This window comes from Biomphalaria glabrata, chromosome 10 (assembly GCF_947242115.1).
Source record: "Biomphalaria glabrata chromosome 10, xgBioGlab47.1, whole genome shotgun sequence".
Classification (NCBI taxonomy): Eukaryota; Metazoa; Mollusca; class Gastropoda; family Planorbidae; genus Biomphalaria; species Biomphalaria glabrata.
In genome coordinates, this window is record NC_074720.1 from 4,940,820 (window position 1) to 4,965,054 (window position 24,235).

Sequence of the window (24,235 nt, forward strand, 5' to 3'; positions counted from 1 at the left end):
AGTTCCCCTTTAGAACTTGTGATATATAGAGCAGATAGATGTAGAAGTCATCTGTTTCTGTGGCTTAAGGTTAACCAAAGTTTAATGTGGCCAGCACAACGATCAACCGCCTTTACTTTTCCCCAACTAAAGTCAGGTACGCTTTAGAGCTGGGTGGACTCAGAGGCACCCAAAGATCCCGGATTGAAAATCCCAGTCTTCACCAGGATTGGAACCTGAGACCCACTGATCAGAAGCCAAGCGCTTTACCGCTCAACCACCGCGCCCCCTACTTATTCACTTTTTACAGAGCATTCAAAATCTATTTCCTATTGAGTCTACAACACTGTAGCTTCAATATGTATATGTCGTTTTAAGGTCGTAAAAGTATGTCAAGATAAGGAAGGTAATTCATTTTCAGCAGACGATAATGTTGGTCTTATACCTGGACACTACATACAAATAAAAAGTCACGCGATTCTAATTTTCTCTTCCAGCTTTGTTATCTATTTACTGTCTCGCACGCGCAATGCGAAATAAAAGTTATGAGTTATGTTCGCTTGTCGTACTGACTGAGCGTGATATAAATGATAAAATGCTATTTGGAGATCGTTCGTGATAAACCAATGTCATGGTCGTAGCAGCTGGTCTTCCTTCTTAACGTTAGTTCGTTGTTGACATTTGTTTTGAATAAGTTTGAAGTCCTAGATTGAAAGTACATATTGAGATTAGTTTGTGACTCAAACGGAGGATTCTGAACAGGTACAAAGTCCACAGAATTTTGACATATACCTTTTTTTTCAATATGTCTAATAGTCTGTCCACTGGATACACTAATTTTATGGTTGTATGGTAGCATATCTAATAGAAGGCAGGAGAGCCGCTGGTCGCCCACTTTTACGTTATACGGATGTATGCAAAAGCTCTTCAAAATCGACACTAGCAGCTGGGAAGAGGTGGCACTGGACAGATCCACATGGAGAGAGAGCATAAAAAAAGGGTCTCGGATTGCAGATGTCATACACAACAGAAGCAGAAAGAAGGGTGAAAATGCAACGGCGCCTGGTGATAACATAGGCCCAACCTGCGATCGCAGCTGTGTATCAAGGATTGGCCTCTTTAGTCACACAAGAAGTTTGCAAAGAGAAAAGATCGTCTCTCGAGACGTAAACTGCCACAGGTAGCATCCACAGTGACATCAAGTACGGTCTTTCATAGGTTACTCATCACCAACTTGGTCATGAATCGAGTGTACTAAATGTATCATTTTTGTTGTATTGTAGATGCTTTTTCTATTTCAAAATGTAAACAACTTACATTATATATATATATATATATATATATTTCTTTTAATTTGGTTTCCATAAAATCAACCAGCAGAATTAAAGAAAAATATTTTCAATAGCGATATATCCCAAAACTGAAAGAGTTATTTCCCTTTCTGATATAAAAAAAAATAATTAAATAATGTACCGCTAGTTTATTAACTTTTTTTTTTTTTAATGATTCAAGTTTTGTTATGAGCAATAATCCGAGCAATACATAACTATTTAAAGTTTCAACTTCATCCGAGAAACGGAGGTGGAAGAAATGACGTGTTCAAAATTTGTACCTGACAGACTGAGTGAGTTTATATAAGCTTTGTAAAAAGTGTGTTTATTTTATATTTAGACTAGACATATATGACCCGCGGCCCGCGGGTGCTAATTTGCGTATCACTGTCGATATAGTCACTGAATTGTTGACCTCAAGTAATTCTTGTATAGTTTTTAAGGCGCGATAACCTTTCACCAGATCCTAATTAAAGTAATTCCTCAATAGTGTTTAAAGCGCGATAACCTTTCACCAGATCCTAATTAAAGTAATTCCTCAATAGTTTTTAAAGCGCGATAACCTTTCACCAGATCCTAAATAAAGTAATTCTTCAATAGTTTTTAAGGCGCGATAACCTTTCACCAGATCCTAATTAAAGTAATGTTAAAAATATAGTTTAAGAAAATAGTTTATCTTTCTTTTGTGAAGCCAAATTTTCTACCAGTAGTCTAGCGGTATTTGGTATAACATGCCTTAAAGAGGACAATTTTGTCTATTTTCAGTAAATTTTTATGAGCAGATTTTAATTATTCCATGAAAATCAGCAGGCAGCGAGAAACCTGTTATATGTTATAATGGTTTAATTTAATAATTTACACCTAGAATTAGCGAGGGGCCTATAGAATTGCGGGGCCCATTTCGACCGCATAGGTTGCAGTAACCTAAGCCCGGCCCTGGATGCATGTAATGAATGATTTGAACTCTATGTTTTAGCTAACATCAAAGAAACCGTGCGTTGGATTGCTTTTATTCAAGTATACCAGACATCTTCACGTTGACTTATCTATTGTGTATTCAGCTTTTAGGTCACTTATTCATTTCTTTTTTTTTGCCATTACCCAACACGCCCGTCTTGGCCCTTCCCTTCCAGCGCACTGTCGCCCCTAGACCAATCTGATTAAGTCTGTCTCTGGGGATGTATTAATAAGCCGCTTATGTTACTCCACAAGAGCAGTCGTGCTTCTGTAAATTAATATTAATCAACTACTCCCCTCCTCCGACTTACTCTCTTCGTCTCTCTCTCTCTCCCTCCCTCTCTTTCTCCCTCCCTCTCTCTCCTCCTCTCTCTCTCTCTCTATTTGCTTTTTTTCTTAGTCTGTTCCTTGTTCTCTCACATCATTATGCGTCCCGGTCTTTCAGGAATGAATAAAGCGTATTGATATTGAGGCTAATAAAAGATGTATTTAGAAGAATTTCAAAGCGAGAGAGAGAGAGAGAGAGAGACAAAGAGAGAGACAAAGAGAGAGAGACTGAGAGAGACAGAGAGAGAGAGAAAGAGAGAGAGAGAGACAGAGAGAGACAGAGAGAGAGAGACAGAGAGAGAGAGAAAGAGAGAGAGAGACAGAGAGAAAGAGACAAAGAGAGAGAGAGAGAGACAAAGAGAGAGAGACAGAGAGAGAGACACAGAGAGAGAGAGACAAAGAGAGAGAGAATACGAATCAAAGAAGGATGATAATTAAAAATAAAATTCAGAATTAAAAAATTGAAAATCCATAATGAAAGAAAAAAAAAGAAAAGAAGAAAAGGGAAAAAAGGAGAAAAGAAAGAAAGAAATAGAAAGAAAGAGTAAAGGAAACAGACAAGGCAAGATAAAAAAAAAAGAGTGAGGACTACCTTTAGCATTGTGTACAGTAGAAACATAATGGCATTTGAAAACAAATATATAGGGGCCTACAATTATACTCACTAACTAAACAACCAACTAAAAATATAAATAAATAAATCTAAATAAAAGAATAAATAAACAAATATATAAGTCTATATAAGCCCTCCCAAACTACTGAAGTTAATTGAATGTTTTCACGAGGAAACTAAATGTACTGTCAAATTCAATGGAGCCCAATCAGCACCTTTTGAGGTTTGCAGTGGTGTCAAGCAGGGATGTGTGCTCGCACCTACTCTGTTTGGCATATTCTTCTCCTGTCTACTGCATTATGCGTACAGCGACATAAACGAAGGTGTGTTTCTCCATACAAGATCCTCTGGAAAACTATTTAATGTATCAAGGCTGCGGGCAAAAACCAAGGTTAGGAAGCTACTCGTCAGGGAACTCCTGTATGCTGATGATGCAGCTATTGTGGCTGATTCTGATATTCAGCTACAGTCCATGGTTGACAAACTATCTGCTGCTTGCCAGAAGTTCGGCTTAAACATCAGTCAAAGCAAGACTAAGATACTTGTCCAAAACACAAACACTGCACCTCAAGTAAGCATTAATGGCCAACCACTAGAAATTGTTGATCACTTTTGTTACCTTGGCTCCATCATATCCAACAACACTCTACTGGATAAAGACATAAACAACAGGATAGCCAAGGCAATGGCCACCATGTCACGGTTGCAGAAAAGAGTCTGGGACAACATATTGCTGACTAGCAGTACTAAAGCCCTAGTCTACCGGACCTGTGTGTTGAGCACCTTGCTGTACGGAAGTGAAACATGGTCAACCTACTCATGGCAGGAAAAAAAGCTGAATGTCTTCCACCTCCGATGCCTAAGGCGGATCTTTAAAATAAGGTGGCAAGATAAGATAACAAATGAGGAAGTGCTACATAGAGCAGGATGCCAGGACATCCGCTCTGTTATCAGCAGCAGACGCCTTGGCTGGCTTGGCCACGTTCGTAGAATGCCAGTAGGTCGACTTCCACAGGACATCCTGTATGGCGATCTAATTGAAGGCAGGAGAGCCGCTGGTCGCCCACTTTTACGTTATACGGATGTATGCAAACGCGACATGAAGCTCTTCAAAATCGACACTGGCAACTGGGAAGAGGTGGCACTGGACAGATCCACATGGAGAGAGAGCATAAAGGAAGGGTCACAGATTGCAGATGTCATACACAACAGAAGCAGAAAGAAGGGTGAAAATGCAATGGCGCCTGGTGATTTTATATGCCCAACCTGTGATCGCAGCTGTGTATCAAGGATTGGCCTCTTTAGTCACACAAGAAGTTGCAAAGGGAAAAGATCGTCTCACGAGACGTAAAATGCCACAGACAATTATACTCACTAACTAAACAACCAACTAAAAATATAAATAAATAAATCTAAATAAAAGAATAAATAAACAAATATATAAGTCTTTCTCTACAGGCAACTCGCGTCTGGTTCAAGAAAAAACTGATCTCTCCCACCTCCGTTACGTGAATGTAATAAAACGGAACCTCAAAACAATGAACATTTGATACTGACCATTGGGAGGACATAGCCCTAGATCGCACTTGATAAAGTGAGACAATGACCAAGAAAGCTATAGACATTGAAAAAAACATGGGCCTCAGCTCTGAAAGAAAAGCGTGCCATACAAATAATGGCCAGCTCCTCTACCACCAAAGCGAAAGCCGCCTTAACCTGCGATATTTGTGGACGGGAATGTCTCTCCAAAATAGGGCTCCACAGTCACATGAAAAAGTGTTCGAACCATAGTCACTCTACGACTAAAAGACGCCAACCAACCATATATATATATATATGTACCGCTACCATCATTTTGCGCCAAAACTTCCCACGCCTAAAACGCTGCGATAAAACGATCATCGCTCTAAAACGGTTGTTAAAGTTTCAACAGGCTCCCATCTGTGTCAATTGACCTTAAAACATCACTTCCTGGTACTTCCAACACGGTGATGACTTTTTAAGAAAAGTCACACAAAAATTTTAGGAATTGCGACAAGCGGAATTCGAACCGGGACCATCGAGTCGACATGTTTTTACACATACTAGACGACCAGACTTAGGAGGCGCGGTGGCTGAGCGGTTAAGTGCTGGGCTACCGAACCGGGGTCCGGGTTTCGAATCCTGGTGAAGACTGGGATTTTTAACTTCAGGATCTTCGGACGCCTCTGAGTCCACCCAGCTCTAATGGGTACCTGACGTTAGTTTGGGAAAAGTAAAGGCGGTTGGTCGTTGTGCTGGCCAAATGACACCCTCGTAAACCGTAGGCCACAGAAACAGATGACCTTTACAGCATCTGCCCTATAGACCACAAGGTCTGAAAGGGGAACTTTACTTTTTTTTTAAACGACCAGACTGCCATCCATGGTTTGTAATACGCGTTCATGAAATAGTCAGACTTAGTAGAACATTTTTTCGGGTCGGAGGTTCGGGGGAGGGTGAGAATGTATACTATATATCAAAGTTCCCCTTTCAGACTTTACGATCAGGACAGATGATGTCATGGTATTTTTGTGGTCCGCGGTTAACAACTAACGTCAGGTACTCATTAGAGCTGTGTGCCTCAGAGGTGCGCCAAAGATTCTGAAATTTAAAATTTTAGTCTTCACTAGGATTCAAACCCGGGACCCCTCGATTCAAAAGTCAAACGCTTTGCCCCTCATCCACCACACCTTTCCACTCTATATATACACAATCGGATATTATATTGAAAAAAAAAATGTTTTGTGTTTCATAAAAAGTCCTGCGTCAAAACGTCAGGCGGCAAAACGGCTGCGCCAAAAAAGCGTGTACCTATAAAGGAGATGTATTAATCAACATACAGCAATGCAATGTAAAGTTGTGCGTGTAAATGGGTTTCAGGCACACCAGAAGGATAAGATGTTGATAACTATTTCATTGGAAGTAACAACACGATTCCCCCAACCCAATACGGTCGCATTCACCGCAGAGTTACACAATTACTTTAATCTCGTTACCCTGCGGTCCGACTCACAATACTACAGAATTGAATTTCCTTCTCTAAGGGTCTGGGTTTAAATGAGGTTAAGACGGACAGGAAGCTGGGTTGAACGGACTGTTGACATGTCAGACCAGGTCGATGGATGGGTTGTACCCACTGATACGTTTACGACATCCTGGTGGTTGGTGGTTGAGTGGTAAAGAGCCTGGCTTCCGAAACGAGGGAACTCGGGTTCAAACCTCCTTGAAGACTGGGAATTTGAATTCTGGGATGCTCAGGATGCTTCAGAGTCCTCCCAACTCTAATGGATACCTGGCATAAGTTTGGTCAAGAAAAGGATGTTGGTTGTTGTGCTGGCCACATGACACCCTCGTTAACCGTCGGTCATAGAAACAGAATACCTTTATATTATATGGAGCATGGATGGCTGTTACGTGCGCAGCATAGTGTGAATGTGGAATGGTGCGAATGCGTGTTGAAAGGGATGATAGAGAGGCTTTAGTAATGGAGTAATGTAAATAGAGATCTTATTGACATATTACTATTTGTTGTATCAAGATTAAAGCCCTCATGGTAGACTATATATACGAGTCTTTTTGGTGTATGATTAAGAGTCTCATCTGTACTATATATACGAGTCTGGTGTATGATTAAGAGTCTCAGCTGTACTATATATACGAGTCCGTTTGGAGTATGATTAAGAGTCTCATCTGTACTATATATACGAGTCTGTTTGGAGTATGATTAAGAGTCTCATCTGTACTATATATACGTGTCTGTTTGGTGCATGATTAAGAGTCTCATCTGTTCTATATATACGTGTCTGTTTGGAGTATGATTAAGAGTCTTATCTGTACTATATATACGAGTCTGTTTGGTGTATGATTAAGAGTCTCATCTGCTCGTAGCAATGCCAAGGTATGAAAGGGGTGCTAATTTATTTGTTGTGGTCAGGGTGGCGGCAACTGCGGTTATGTTTGACTGGACGAGCGTACCAGTCAAGTAACCAATGTTAAACGCCGGGGCGCCAAGAGCATCAACCACATTCTCTGACTTTTGTTTTTATTTGATTGACTTATTTGATTAACTTATTAGGTTTTTGTTACTTGTATCATTCATTGAAAAACGAAATGGCTGGAACTTGTCTTCTAGTGAACAAGCTTTTTACAAAGCTTATATCAACTCACTCTGTCTGTCTGTCTGTCTGTCTGTTTTGTGAAAAATGTGTTATCTCCCACACAATTTCTCCGATCAAGTTGAGACTTCGCACACTTACTTATTAACATAGACAAGACATAAGTCATTAAAAAAAAAGGAACCAATTAGTTAATTTATAACTGGTCATTAATTATGTTGTTTAATAGCAACAAGAGAAACTAATACTTCAGTAAGTTCCCTGAAAAATTGTTAACGCTATTTCTCCCTCACGCATTCTCCGATCAAATTAATACTTTAAACAATTAGTTATAGCACCTAAAAAAACATGAATTAATAAACTAAAATTCCCCATTAGTCAATTAATTAGCGTTAACTAGGGATATAACTTGTACATTATTGTAAATGTAGCTTTAAGGATGGAATTCTTCCTCTATAGATAAGTTATGTTTTTTTTTTTAAACTTACTAATTCTTCGTGGATAAAAACTGAATGGACACAGATTGCGAACGCGGCTCTAGCGATTTGTTCTAGAAATTGGACAGTTTATGTTTAGCTTTTGGGGGAAAAAATACGAGCTAATTGGCCATGGTTTGACTGTTACAATTTTTTAAAATATAATTATCATAAAATTAAATTTGGCTTACATTTTTTTTTTTTTAAATCACGCTTTCATCGGGAATCCCAGCACTCGATTCAAATGTTTCTTCAGTAACCAGTGGAATAAATAAATGGAAATACATTCTGTGCACCGTCTAATGTAGAAATCATAATTTGAACTGAAATAGAAAAACTTAGTTATGCAAGACCAATGGAGAGATTCTTTACAATAATGAAACATTAGAGTCAAGATTACAGACCGCCATTAACTGCATAAAGAGGATTTTTTAAAATAGAAAAATACAACTGCTAGGACAAATGTATACACATGCTCCTTCTTCCCTAGTGCTATTAGTGCATGGAATGGGTCGCCTGAACCGGCCAGGAAAACTACTGACTTGGCAGAATTTAAGTCATTGGTCATGATTAGATTGACCTTCTTATTTAAAGTAACGTCTGTATTTTATAAGAAGACATTATGCAAACTGTACATTATAATTCTGACATTGAGGTTTGAGACTGAGCTAACAAATACAAAGGAGAAAAGAGTCGTAACATCCAAGTGATATTTTCAAACACATATCTTTACAAAACAATTTAACTTTTAATTGACTCCTAGAAACAACTCCCTCTGTCCCTTCACAAATATTTTGTAAAACAACAAAGTACAAATGTAGAACTAACACTGTCCAACTACCCCAGGGTATCTCAACCTGTGGGGGTCGAATGACGATTTGCAAGGGGTTGCTTAAGACCTTTGCAAATACGAATCTTAGCTTTGGTCTACTATGGCACTCCCTCCTCCTCTTCGTCTTTAAAATAGTCACAAAAGTATGCAACATAAAAGTTGTGAATAAGAAATAGAAGAGTAAATAGATACATGTCACAAAGATGCAATTTTATTTATTTATAATGTAACCATAATTAAAAAAAAATTTTCAAGACTATTATGACAATTGTTTCTCGATGAAACCTAAGCCTTTGGCAGTGAACATCAAATGGTTACATTAAGTGAACTGTTTTAGAACATTATCAAAAGCACAGACGTTTACGCTTATAATTTTTACGGGTCACCACATAGTAAAGAATTGCAAAAGGGGTAGCCGACCTAAAAAATGTTGAGAGCCGCTGATCTACACAGATGTTCAATAGAGAACCACTCCCTCGATGTATCGATTGCTTGTGTGTACAATGTTTTACATGTTTTGGGTGCTCTTTAGGAGTTAAAGATAATCTAGATCTACATCCTAGCAAAAACCTCCCGCAGGACGACGGGGGGGGGGGGGGGTGAGGATTGCAGGGTATGAACCTTGGACCATCGAGATGATCGTATGACTGCGCATACCGCACGACCAGGCAGCCATCCCTAATCACTTCTCTCCCTTAGATGTTCGGACCATGGTATTCTCCCCCTGCTAAGTGCAAGAGGTCACAGCAAATACAATAAAATTAAAAGTGCCCCGATGTCCATTCACATTATCATAATTAGACAATACGCTCCATCTGCAGAGACTGTTACAATAGAAACCCGTCCCCCAGTGTTAAGTCTGTGTATGAAATGATAGATCTCGCTGCTATTGTAAGTGACGGTACCCCTGAAAGTAGCTCAGCACTGTCATTGTGTGTTGAAATGTAGAGACGAAATGAGGCATTCGATGATTGCGAAACTGACGTCATGTCTACCAGGAGTGTCAGACATGGACGCCCACGTCACACACCTGATAATGCGACATTAATTAAATGTGAAAAATTAATGCTTGTCGTGCCGGAGAGTGTGGCCGATGCAAAGTCAACCTGGTTCAGGCCATGCATAAGTCATGAATGAACACTGAAGGTAGGATCGATTCCCCTTTTGAATGTAGAAACAGCCGGTCTGTTCTATTGATGTTGACCTCCCTCCCCCGCTGCCCTGGCTAGTTTACCCCCCCCCCGCATCTTTTATTTAACATACGTGTGAGCAGACCAAAGTAGAAGGGCGAAAAAAATTTTATGAATGAAGAGTCACTCTACTTAGGTAGAAGTCACTGTACTTAGAATATAGCATTAAGACCAATGTGTGAAATTTATCATATCTACGAAACTTTTTCATGTCCAATGGCCTTCACCTATCCCTTAGTCTGTGGTCAGGACCACTGCTCTACATCATTTGCGAATGGCCAGAACCAACGACCTACATGATTGACCTACATGATTGACAAAGTCTGGCCAGGACCACTGCTCTACATCATTGACATCTGGCCAGGACCACTGCACTACATCATTGACATCTGGCCAGGACAACTGCTCTACATCATTGACTTCTGGCCAGGACCACTGCTCTACATCATTGACGTCTGGCCAGGACCACTGCTCTACATCATTGTCGTCTGGCCAGGACCACTGTTCTATATCATTGACGTCTGGCCAGGACCACTGTTCTACATCATTGACGTCTGGCCAGGACCACTGTTCTACATCGTTGACCTCTGGCCAGGACCACTATTCTACATCATTGACGTCTGGCCAGGACCACTGTTCTACATCATTGACCTCTGGCAAGGACCACTGCTTTACATCAGTGACGTCTGGCCAGGACCGCTGCACTACATCATTGACGTCTGGCCAGGACCGCTGCACTACATCATTGACGTCTGGCCAGGACCGCTGCACTACATCATTGACGTCTGGCCAGGACCACTGTTCTACACAAAACGGAACAAATTAATTCCCTCGATCTCCTATAGAAATAACAGAGCATGTAGCGAGGACATAGAAGGATCATTTCATTTTTTATTTATGGAAGCAAAGAGACAAATAGCAGGCTTTTATTTGTTGTTTTTGTTTGACACGTTTACCAATGTTTGAGACCCTCCGAAAGGGACGTGGGATGTCAGCGGTATGGGTATGAACCCAGCACCATGGAGACGACCAAACGGCAGTCCAGCGCCTATACCACACAAACAAACAGCCAGGTCTTTTGGTGTATATGTCTTACAGTATACGGAAATATTAAATAGTTTTTTAGCACTTTTTATAACTGTAAAAGTAAAATTTTGACGTTGCTCCATTAAACACACAAGTATCTAAAATAGACCACTTGGTGGGAGAATGGGTATACTTGCACTGGGTGTAGCAAAATATGTAAGAAACAGCTGGGGCTGCGACCTACAGGAGAAAAACTGCTTTCCTCCTTAATCTTCGGACTTGAAGGCAGGCCCTATTATTGTTATCTAATATAGGCCCTAAAGTAGAAAGTAAGGCGTATGTATGTATGCATGTATGCCCCGAATAAAAATCAAAACCGTTTGACCAATCTTAATAAAACTTGGCATAAAGGTTACTTAGATCATTGCGGAGACAGTATAGTCTCTTTAATACACCCCCCCCCCCCACTAACGCAGGTGTCTAAAATAGATAAAAAGTACCTAATTGTATCTCTATTATATAAAGAAACTTTTTAACAAATCAGGTAAACCCGTTTTCACATATATGTATATTGGATATGAATATCCCATTTATACTATACTTTCACTTTCGTGGCAAAATAAATTAATTAAATAAAATGTGAAGGTAACATTCTTTAAGTTTAACATAGATCTAATCAATCCAGTAGATCTGTAATACCCAAACTAAGGTCTTATCCGGCTAGTTATTATTATTTTGCATTGAAAATTAAATAGTAAAATTGGAACCAGTGAAATCTGCCCATGTGGAGTTTCACCTGAGAATGCTGACCATGTCCTTAAAAAACTGCATTCTTTACCAAGAACAAGACACTAGCCCAAAAACATCTCTATAGAAAGAAAACTATATGGAGAGCTGCCTGATTTGGAAACCATTGCGCAGTTCATCTCATGTATTGGTCTAGTCATCTGAACGCTCCAACACGAAGATGAGAGATAAACTCCACTTGGTGGCATGGCTGGAAGGATCAGTCCTCCCGTAGAGCCTTGGCAAGAAACTCTGCTGTTAGGCGTAGTGCTTTAAGATCCCATACAGGTCAAGTGACTATGCAGACAAACTACCCCGCATCTCTCGGAGCTGCGGACACTCTTACAAGAGATGCGTCACTGTTTCCACCGACTCTCCACAGTGTCGGCAACGGGCTTACTTACTTACTTAGTACTTAGGTCCTCCCGCGCCGTTCGGCGCATTGGGCGGCAAGCTGTCTCCATAATGATCTGTCACTGGCAATGTCTGAAGCCTCTTCCCATCTGGTGTCCACTGTTCTGAGGTCCTCCATGAAGGTGTGTCGCCAGGTAATACGAGGACGTCCCTGTTTGCGCTTTCCTCGTTTTGGCTTCCATGTTATCGCAACTCTTGGTGTGCGTAATTCATTTTGACGTAGAACATGTCCCGCAAACCTCATGCGACGCTCAGTCACAACCTCACTAAGTGTTCGACTCCCAGTTCGGCAAAGGATTTCCTTGTTTGAGATCCGGTCTGTGTAACTGACTCCCAAAATCCGTCTCAGCCATCTCTGTTGAGCCACATTTAGTCTTTTCTCAATTTTGACAGATGACTTCCATGTCTCACATGCATATGTAGCAGTTGGAATGACGATTGTGTTGAGAAGGTGTATTTTTGTCTCGAGTCCAATGGCTTGGCTAGTCCAAATAGGCTGCAGCCTTTGGAAAATGCTCCCTGCCTTTCCTATTCGGCACGCTACATCATGGTAAGCATCTCCATCATTTGTTATGATGCTGCCAAGGTACGTGAACTTGTCCAGCTCTTCAAGCTTTGACTCGCCAAGTCTGACGGGGACACCCTTTGCCTTATATCCCACTCGCATAATTTTAGTCTTATCCAAGTTTATGCGGAGGCCAATTTTGGGTGCCTCTCTGTCTAGGCTCTCCGTCATTTCTTGAATGCATTTATTTGTAGCCCCGAGTAGTGCAACATCATCAGCAAAGTCCAAGTCCGTCAATTGGAGTTGTTCATGCCATGGAATACCAAAGGCAGTCTGGTTCATTGCTCTCCTCATTATGTAGTCGATGGCTAGGAGGAAAAGGAAGGGAGATAAGATGCACCCCTGTCTCACACCTGTCTCGATTGTAAAAAACTCTGTTGTTCCCTCTTCTGTTTTAATGCAGCAACTAGACTGACTGTAAAGGTGTCGTAGGATCTGGACGAATTTTTCTGGTATACCGTATTCTCTAACTATTTTCCATAGTGATTCTCGGTGGACACTATCAAACGCTTTTTTGAAGTCCACGAAACTGATCGTTAGCCGTTGTTGGTACTCAAGACTTTGTTCTATGATATTTCGTAAAACGAAAATCTGCTCTGTACATGATCTGCCTCTTCGGAAACCTGCTTGTTCTTCTCTGAGCCTTTCATCTACAGACTGTTGAAGCCGTCTCAACAAAACAGTGCTGAAAACTTTGCCTGGGACAGAGAGGAGAGTAATGCCCCTCCAGTTGTTACAGTCTGCCAAGTTGCCCTTTTTTGGAAGCTTTACAATCACTCCCTTTTGCCAGTCCTCTGGGACTTTTGAAGTTCGCCAACAGAGATTTAAGAGATCAGTCATTCTGTTAACAATGCACTGTCCCCCATATTTTAGCATTTCTGCTGATATCATGTCTAGTCCTGGTGCTTTGTTATTCTTTAGCACTGCAATGGCCATGGTAACCTCCTCAGCAGTTATTGGGTCTGTCTTGACCTTGAGATCATTGTCTGGAGAGGGGTCCTTGAATATGTAAGTTAGGTCTGGCGACAGTTGGTTAAGGGTCTCTTTAAAGTGCTCTACCCATCTTGCATCCTGTTCTTCTTTCGTTAACAAAGTTTTGCCTTGCTTGTCTTTTATTGGTGCCCCATGTCCACTCTTTGCTCCAGTGAGATCTCGGACAATACGATGGAGGGTTTTTGTGTCATTTCTGCTTGCAGCTGCTTGTGCCTCTTGTCCCTTCTGCTCAATCCAGTCCCGTTTATCTTGCCGACAGCTTCTCTTTACTTTCAGATCTGCTTCCCTATAGGCTTCTTCCGCTAGGCTGCGATCCTGTGTTTCATTTTTCTGATCTCGTCTACGTTTGGCCTCTTTCCTCTCATCTATCAATTTCCATGTTCTGTCTTGTATCCACCGTTCCTTGTAAGAACCTCGCCTCCTTCCGATAACTTCTTCTGCGCACCCAACAGTGGTATATTTGAAGTTGGCCCACTCTTCTTCAAGGGTCAATATATCTGCAAGAGCCTCAAAGCGGTTCGTTAGTTTCAATTGGAACTGTGCTGCAGTATTGCCGTCTTTAAGCTTCTCTACATTAAATGGGCGGGGTCGTGTGGCTCGTTTTGGTTGGCGTTTCAATCGGAGCTTACATTTGCCACTGACAAGGTAGTGGTCTGAGCCGATATCAGCTCCTCTGCGGGTCCGCACGTCTAACAGAGATGACCTCCATCGTTTGGAGATGCAAATGTAATCTATCTCGTTGAAGGTTTCTCCATTTGGTGATCGCCATGTTTTTTTGTGTATTTGTTTGTGCTTAAAATATGTGTTTCCAATTGAAAGGCTGTTGGATGCGCAGAGAGAAATCAAACGCTCGCCATTATCACTGATGTTTTCTGCAGAGCCATATGGTCCCATTACATATTCAAAGCCAGTTCGGTTGGGATTGATTTTGGCGTTAAAATCTCCCATCAGTAGAATTAGGCAACGGGCATCAAAATTTATCCGGAACAGGGCAAAGTAAGCACCAACAGGGCAGTGCCCCGTTCTACACTGCGCCCAACACGAAGAAGAAATAATAAACGAGGATGAAGAAGTATAGACTCCATCTAGCCAGAAACCACCTTTGCATCTTAACATCTGGCTTTTTTTTAGTAACGAAAAATAAAAAGGGTTAGACTGCATTCTCGTAGCTTCCAGCTCACGATTCCGTACGGAAGAATTCCAATTAGAAATTGCAAATGAAATAAAGGGATCGATCAAATTATGGCAAAGCAAAAAGTGAAGAGAATAAAAACAGAACAATTTTCTGAGAGAAAAAAAAAGAAGAAAAAAAACAACAACTAAACTATGCATCGCGTGACGAGATCCAGACATTCCTCGTGGTCATCGGTCCTCTGAAATTGCAGATTAAGTGAATCGGACAGGCCTGAGCTCACCACCATAGGGAACTTGTGTGTAACGTTTAAAGTCTCCAGTCGTAGTGTATCCACGCTTGTATTGGATACACTCCGAAGTTTCACTCATAATCACTCACACATAAATACATCCGCACTCCTAAAGCCATACAAGAGAATACCCGTACTAGAGCGTGCGTGAGTACATCCTCCCCCTCCCCCCTTTCGCCCCCACGGTCTGATGTTACCCATATCTGTGTTCGTGACACTGCAACAACAAAATGGCAATTGATGTTGGCGCCCCCCCCCCCTCCCCTTCCCTCCACGCTCATTATTTTTTTTATCCCTTTCCGTCGCTCGAAAATTATATAACGGAGACAAATTCGTTAAGGACTTTCCTCACAATACTGGACGGAAAAGTTTCTACCAATTTATCATCGGGTTCGTTGTTTTTTTTCTTTTCGTTTCGCATTAATTTCGATCTCGGTGGCCAATAAATCTTATCTTTGCGTGCGGGCACACGTTGGCCATCGAGAGGCCAACAAGAGGCCAACACAATATTATGATGCATGTCGAATAAAGCGAGCGTTTGACCTCTTCCCCTGGAATAGTTTGTCTCGCCGGAGAGAAAAAAAAATCAAGGGGGGATAAGTTGTTGTTAATATCAAGTCTGTGGAACTAACAGGCCGCTGGAAGACAGGAAGTGACGTCGGGATTTAATGGTAGATTCAGGAAGAAAGTAAATTAAATTTAACAAAAATCTTACTGCGTTTGGTGTATGCGGCTTAAAACATTTTACTTTTATTACTAATTAAATTAAAATATTAATATTTTATTACCTTCTTATTGACCTACTTTTTTCTGTATCAATTAGTTTTATAATGAACACAGTACATGACTTCCGGTTAGACACCATAAATCTCACAATAAAATATTAACATTTTATTGAGTCCCCAAGACTAACGCCCATCCTATTGATAAAAGTAAAGCTACACCTTTCAGACCATGCGAGTTATAGGGATGATGATGTAAAGGTCATCAGTTTCTATATCCATCGGCTAACAAGTGTGTCATGTCGCCAGAACAACGACCAACCGATTTTACTTTCTCAAAGTATAGTTGGGTGGACTCAGGGGAATCCCTAAAAATTCAACAGTTCAAAACCCAGTTTTAACAGAGATTCGACCCCGAGAGGCCTAGGTTCAGAAGCCAAACACCCAGCCACCTCGCCCACTGAGAAATCTAGACAAGAGGCATAATACAGTTTTTTTCTCCTTTAAGAAACTTGGTCGAGGCGTCTTTAACGAAAGATATCCTAAAAAAGAAGCCAAGTGTTACAAACATTCACGGTTTGCAGCAGTGCTGACTGGCTGTCTAAATGGGCCTGGTATTATCATGCTAATTGCTTGCCACATGTTGCGCATCAATCAGGTACCTACCCTCATAATTATTGAAGTTTGTTAATGCAACGTAAAGTGAACACACCGTATGCAAACATCAGTCTATGTAGTGTATTTAATTTGTACATGTAGATAAACTTTAGCAGGCGAGGTGGCTCAGTGGTAAAGCACTTGACTTCTGAACCGGGGGTCCTGGGTTTTTTTATTTCGGGATCCTTGGGCGCCTCTGAGTCCACCCAGCTCTAATGGGTACCTGACAAGTAAATGCGGTTGGTCGTTGTTAACCGTAGGCCACAAATCAGCCATCCTTTGCCCTATAGACCACAAGGTCTGAAAGGGGAACTTTGCTTTTTTTTTTTTTAGATAAACTTTGAGTCTTAATGAATTCTTAATTGTTCAAAATATGTACAGTAACAACCAACACTATTAATTTGAATAGAATCTTGAGTTAACAACCAACACTATTAATTTGAATAGAATCTTGAGGTAACAACCAACACTATTAATTTGAATAGAATCTTGAGGTAACAACCAACACTATTAATTTGAATAGAATCTTGAGGTAACAACGAACACTATTAATTTGAATAGAATCTTGAGGTAACAACGAACACTATTAATTTGAATAGAATCTTGAGGTAACAACGAACACTATTAATTTGAATAGAATCTTGAGGTAACAACGAACACTATTAATTTGAATAGAATCTTGAGGTAACAACCAACACTATTAATTTGAATAGAATCATTAGGTAACTGTTTTTAAAACTGTTTAATCAAGATCTGCAATGCGAAAGTCTATCATGTTCACGGAACATGCTGTCATTCAAAGTGATTAATTCGGCGACAGCACCTGCCCATTGTGTATCGGCCCACCGGCATTTGCCCACATGTCCAAAAAGCCTTTCGCCCCTGGTTAGCAGAAATATAGACATAACCAAACATAACCGAACATAAAACAATTTTAACTCAATACTTTGTACCAATTCTTTGTGTGATGGCTGGGTCATGCGTGTGCCCAATGCGACCATGATGTGACCGGAAGTTCAAAGTTCACATGTTATGCATATTAAGTACCTCTAACACATTCCGCTGGTTCCTTGGCCTGGCACTTAGCTTCGATAATGTGTAGTGTATTTGCATTATTCCTTACGGGCGCTAACAAAGAAAGGGAAATAAGCACTAAAGAACCGTTTCTCCTTTTTTTTGTGTGTTCAGTCTCAATTAATGTACCACTGGCTTAATTAGTGTTGATCTGTATTTATAAAGATTTGATTAAATATTGTTTGGCATCTTGACCAAAACATCATCAATGAAAGCAGTTTCAAACCACGGGCCATCATGACTACCTCACACATCCAGTCTGATTCATGACATATCGACGAAGTTTTTGTGTTTTTACAAAACGTCTATGAAGTCTGTCTGTCTTTTATGTGTCCGTCTGGTAAAAAGTTTGAACATATATCCTTTCTCCCATTTTCCGTTCTCTGACCAAGTTAAAACTTTGCACAATTATTCATTGTACCTGACAAGATACGAATCAATAAAAAAATATAGTTAATTAATAATAGCTGATTGATTATTTTTTTTTTTGGATATTGAAATCAGGGGATAACTGCTGATTTAAGAGAGATGTGGATGTATATATGGATTTAATCCCCATATTCATCTGACCTTTTTTTTTCTCACTTTACATTCTCAGAACAAGTTGAAATTTTGCATAAGTATTCGTAGTCGATGAAAATGCCCGAATCAATAAAAAAATTAACATAATAGTTAATCAATTAGTACTATTTAGTTAATTTTGTTTTATGTGTGTGGCAGAAAGAGCGCTAAGCACTGTCATTTTTTAGATAAATAGCAGTAATTAGCGGTTCTTTACCTTAGATAAGCTTTGTTTTCTAAAAAAATGTAATCTTTTTTACTTTGGCTTGTTTCGCCCTATATTCTTGCCTGACCTAATTTCTCTTTTGTTTTGCAGGTGTTCTTGGAGCCATCTGGTCAGTTGCTTGGTGGTTCCTGTCCTACGAGAAGCCCTCCACTCACCCGACCATCACAGAAGAGGAGAGGGTCTATATTGAGACAAGTATAGGGGAAACAACCTCAATGTCCATGAAGGTCGAATCTTGACTTTTAGTATTACACATATATATTTAGTACTATTTATATACCTTTAGTACTGTAAGCATACCTTAGCCTTATGCATATACCTTTAAAAGTATAACTTAACTTTCAGCACCATTAATATACCATTAACACTATTTATATTTACTAAGAGTAAAAATAAAGGTTCCCCTTTCAGACCTTGCGATCTATAGGGCAGACGATGTAAAGATAATCGACGATTAACGAGTGTGTCATGTGGCCAGCACAACGACCAACCGCCTTTACTTTCCCCAATTTATGCCAAGTACCTTTAGAGTTGGGTGCACTCTGGGGCGTCCTAAGCATCCCGAAATTCAAAATCCCAATCTTCACCGAGATTCGAACCCGATACCTTCGGTTAAGAACCAATGCTTTTTACCACTCAACCACCAATCCCTAGGATGTCGTACACGTATCAGTGGGTACAACCCATCCATCGACCTTGCCTGACATGTCAGCAGTCCGTTTATCCCAACTTCCTGTCCGTATTAACCTCATTTAAACCCAGACCCTTGGAGAAGTAAATTCAATTCAACAGTGTTGTGAGTCGGACCGTAGGGTCTGTCCCATTAGCATTATGTATAAGTACTCTACTTAGGTATTAATTAGCATATGGTAGTGAAAGTTGGTTGTTGATAACAGGAAAAGAAATCAAATGAGTTTGTACTTTTACAAGTCAACACTAGGGCTGGCAAAAATGGGAAGAACGCTTCAAGACTGTGAAGATACGAAAGCTGAGCTGGCTCGGTCATATTGTAAGACATGACTCACTATCAAAAGTCATTCTTCAAGGTACAGTGGTGGGAGCACGAAGAAAGGGTCGTCCAAAGAAAAGCTGGCTGGATAAGTTCAAAGAATGGACCGGCGTCAATCTTGACCTCCTGTTTAGAACAGCTGCTGAGCTGAAAAAATGGAAGGATTTGGTCACGCGAAATGTCACAGCACCCTACAACAAATGTCAAGACATATATAAGAGAATTAGCCTATTATGTACATTGCGTAGTCATGTGAAATAATATATTCATCATTAATATTCTACAACATCTGAACGCGTATCTAATAGACCTACTTTACAAAGTCGTAGTTAAGCAAATGTTTTTAGTTCTATACAGTCCTTGGGATACATTCGTAGTAGAGCAGCGGTTCACAACCTATTTAGTCCCGCGATCCCTTAATTTGACTCTCCACTCCGCAGCGACCCCCAAAAGTCATTTCTTTTGTTCATAGTTCTAGGTAAATGTAAATTTGCTAATGTTATAAAATCGTTCTCGTAATGTCTATATCTGATGATTCTGATCTGTGACGTGTGTATTTTCATTGATAGAAGTCGAGCATAGAAAAAAGCTTCATGCAATTGTAAATAGTGTCAAATAAATGTGCTTTACAATTAAATTGCTAACAAAAAGTTTATCTTTATATAAAGACTTGCATTTATTAACTTTTCTATAGCGTATTCACTACATTCATGTGCATACTTGTGTGACAATGGACCTCATTCACCAATTGCAAACAAACAAAATTTAGCCACGAGATAATATTGATAAAACAATGGGAAAAAACTATCACGTGTCAGAATGTGTGTATTACGTAATTTGCATAGAAGAGATAGAGAACCACGTGGCTAAATGTTGTTTGTTTACGATTGGTGAATGAGGCCCATTGGAAAAGTATGACGAAGCATGGAGGATGATATTAAATAAGGTCAATTACATTGCTACACATTTGTACATACGTTAGTGAGTAGTTTTGACTCTTGTGGGAATCTTTGTAAGAGCACAATGAATGTCATCTTCAGCATCGAGTCTACTTCTTTATTTGGACTTGATAACGAACAGGCTGGAAAACCCTGCTTCACAAAGATATAAACATACTGCTAGAAATGAATGAAGAAGGGGCAACGCAATCTCAAAGTGGGTTATGACTGCAAACACGTGATCCAGAATAGTGTAACACCATTCAAAAGCATTTTTCGCTGTATCGCTTTTGATGAGCTCAATAAACTCTTTCGGTCTCCGTTCTCTTTGACTTCTAGAAAGTGTAAACAGGATGTGACGTAGATTTGGAAGTTTGGTGAAGTTTCACTTGCGCGCTAGTGCTTATGTTCTTTGACATAAATTACCATTGTAGTCGGTCTGTCAGATTCAATGCCATTTTTCCTCATAGGAAGCAGATCAAGTTGGCAAGATATGTTTTATTTTCATCTAGTTTTGTTTGCCAAAGTTGAAGTTTCATTTGGACAAACGGATCTTTTCAGACAAATCGACGCATAATGTATTTGATCATCGCATTGAAAAATTAAATTATTCGAGGGACAAAAATATTTACCAGGTCAGCTATTTTCTGTAGTTTTGCTTTCTGATGAATAAAAACAACAACAACTTTCCCTGTCGACACCCTCGTCACATCAGTGTGAAATAAGAAAACACGACGGACACATCCAACTCATTGCAAAGAAGTAACCATCAGTAAAAAAAAAAACATGTTTACCTGCAAACAATCATGTTACACTCACTAACTCAAAGTCGGTCGTTTCATAATTTGTAACCAATCTAAGAAATCTCCCTTTGTTTTGTTATCAGAAATGAAAACGTAGTCGTTATGGTACTTATATTCTAGAAACCTTAGAAACGACCAAAAAACCCAAATTTCCGATGACAAATACCCGCCCCCCCTCCCCCGAAAAAAAAAACAATTTCCGATGACAAATACCAAAAAAAAAAAAAAATTTCCGATGACAGTACCCAAAAAAACAAATTTCCGATGGTCTTAGGCGACCCCTGAGAAATGATAATTTGACCCCCCCCCTCCTTTCCAAAGGAGTCGCTACATACATGTTGAGAACCTCTGTAGTAGAGAATAACATTATCTTTTTGATACGTGTTAACATTGTTTTATAGAGCAATTCTTTCAAGCTTATAGCATGCTCAGAGCGTCATGGTCCTATCGCTTTTAAGAACTAGTTTGGGGGGGGGGGGGAGGATATCTGGGCGTTTTCCGTGTTACCTTTAGGGGCTCAGCTAAAACAACTCTGTTCAAGTCGGGATTCTAGCTCGAGCCCCCTTGTTGTCCAAGCCGTAACCACGCGACACATCCCACTTTTATAGACAATATAGATATAAAAAGTATCGGCGACCCTTATTAATCATTAGAAATTGATAAAGAGTGAACGACATAAAAACAAAGAATTGAACGCTGGCATTCCATCAACGTAAACGGGTTGGGTAGTCTATAAATAAAAGACAATACAATTAAGCAAACACATTTTAAATGTAGCTTTATATTGAACAAAAACCCAGATTCCATTATTTTAGCGGGAAATGCATAGCCCCAGCTTGTGTCGGAACCAGACAAAGCCATTGTCTGCTTGTGGTCTTTTCAATACATGCATGGATGTGACTGAATCAGCATGTGTTGGAGAGTTTCACTTGAAACTAGCCAATGTCAAGGACGCTAGATCGAACTGAACTAGGGCTAACTTAATGAAGACAAAACTAACTGTAAGTTTAACAGCATCTCAATGCGTGGTAAATGACTATGGGTTATAAGGTCAAAGTCTAATGCTTCCCAAATATGGAAACTATTTTGTGCTCTAAACGGTAGAGCTTACAACATGTGACCCATATGGGACGGACGGACAGACATTCGACACAAAACTAATAGCGTCTTTTCCCCTTTCGTGGGCCGCTAAAAAAAACTAATTACACATTTTTAGTATCACATTCGGTTAACAATTTTCTATTTAAATAAATATAAAAAATACTGTTTTGTTATTTGTCTAACAGAATATCGGGACGCCATGGGTGGCTTTTTTCACCTCCATGCCGGTGTGGGCCATTATGGTGGCCAACTTCTGCAGATCGTGGACCTTCTATCTACTTATCATATCCCAGCCTGCTTACTTTGAGGAAGTGTTTGGCTTTAAGATTGACGAGGTGAGTCTCAAATAGCTTAATGTATTGACCCCTAGACGTGTTGAGCTCGAAGAGCGCGTGCTTTAATGTTTTCAGTCTTGAGCATATTAAACGTTATGCATTGTTGAAACCAAATTTCCTAGGCTTTTGTGCTAAATTTTCAAATGCTATTATATCAATGATTACAGAGTTAAGATTTGCTGATGTCATTTAGTTGACTTTAGTATTCTATACGATATGTTCTAGTCACAGACCTTAACATAGCTTCTTCTTCTTCCTCGTTCTCAATTTTATGTTAGAGTGTTCAGATGACTAGACCAATATATGAGATGAACTGCGCAGCGGTTTCCAAATCAGGGAGCTCTCCATATAGTTTTCTTTCAATAGAGGTGTTTTGGGGCCAGTGTCTTGTTCGGGCCTCTTGGTAAAGAAAGCAGTTTTGAAAGACAGGATCAGCAATCTAACATATTATATGTATAGATCTTTAGATCTAGTATAGAAATCTTCAAAAACATTTTCATATCTTCTCGGAATGTTGGTATTTGCTAAAAATACCAAATATAAAATTCTGAAAATGATGGCAATTTTACAAATTCACAGCAAGACTTAATGGTAGCGTACAGTGCTCATAAAGAATGCTCCAAAACCTTTGCGATATATTAAAAAAAAATATTGTTAAAAAAGATACTTAGATGACGTAAGTGTTGTATATAAATTAAAGTTTGTAGTTCATACTTTTACAAGTACTCAATGTGACCGCCACTGACGGAGTCGCCATTTTGAGGGTAAATAAGAAAATGATTTTCCTACAAAGACAAATTGAAATTGAAAAGTTGAAATAGAAACCCAGTAAAATAAAAAAAAAAGTTCCCCTTTCAGACCTTGTGGTCTATAGGGCAGATGATGTAAAGGTCATCTGATTCTGTGGCCTACGGTTAACGAGGGTGTCATGTGGCCAGCACAACGACAAACCGCCTTTACTTTTCCCCAACTAAAGTCAGGTACCCATTAGAGCTGGGTGGACTCAGAGGCGCCCGAAGATCCCGAAATTAAAATCCCAGTCTTCATCAGGAATTGAACCCCGGACCCCGGTTCGGAAGTCATTAGAGCTGGGTGGACTCAGAGGCGCCCGAAGATCCCGAAATTAAAAATCCCAGTCTTCATCAGGATTTCAACCCCGGACCCCTGTTCGGAAGTCCAGCGCTTTACCGCTCAGCCACCGCGCTATCAGAAACCCAGGTAAACAAGGGTTAACTCCTGTATCAAATGACCACTAATTCAGTCCATTATTGGAGAGTTTTGAGTAAATATGACTAGAAGAAATAAACGTTGCGTACAATAGTTTGTCTGTTTTGTTCCAGAGTGGCACCCTGTCCGCACTTCCACATCTTGTGATGGCCATCATTGTCCCCATTGGGGGCCAGATTGCTGACTTCTTGAGACGCCGCGTGCTGACCACTACAGTCGTCAGGAAAATTTTCAACTGTGGAGGTCAGTTGAATTTCATTGCAATTTTGTACAGAACATAAATTATTAAACAAACAGTGAAGACCAAACAATGAAAAACAGCATAATAACCGTAACATTACGTTTAGAGACGTGTTATACATTGTTACCATTGTTTTACATTGTTATATAATGCAAGGCAAAACTGAATATCACTAACCCTTAAAGTGCTGATCTGTTTTACAATGAGCGCATACAAAATGGAATTACAATCTGATGTTTAGAGGCTAAACTACTACACGCGGTTAAAGGGTTAACTAGACATGTACATTATG

The 24,235-nt window shown here is 40.0% G+C and overlaps 1 protein-coding gene across 1 annotated transcript in view; it reads left to right on the top strand.

Annotated features, from left to right (window-relative positions):
* Positions 1-24,235, top strand: part of LOC106060779 (vesicular glutamate transporter 2-like) — a 224,537-nt gene that overhangs the window by 135,449 nt on the left and 64,853 nt on the right. Inside the window, exons 9-11 of the mRNA XM_056044185.1 lie at positions 18,380-18,516; positions 22,326-22,475; positions 23,816-23,945. Coding sequence (XP_055900160.1) covers positions 18,380-18,516; positions 22,326-22,475; positions 23,816-23,945 — 417 coding nt within the window. The remainder of the gene's footprint in view (positions 1-18,379; positions 18,517-22,325; positions 22,476-23,815; positions 23,946-24,235) is intronic.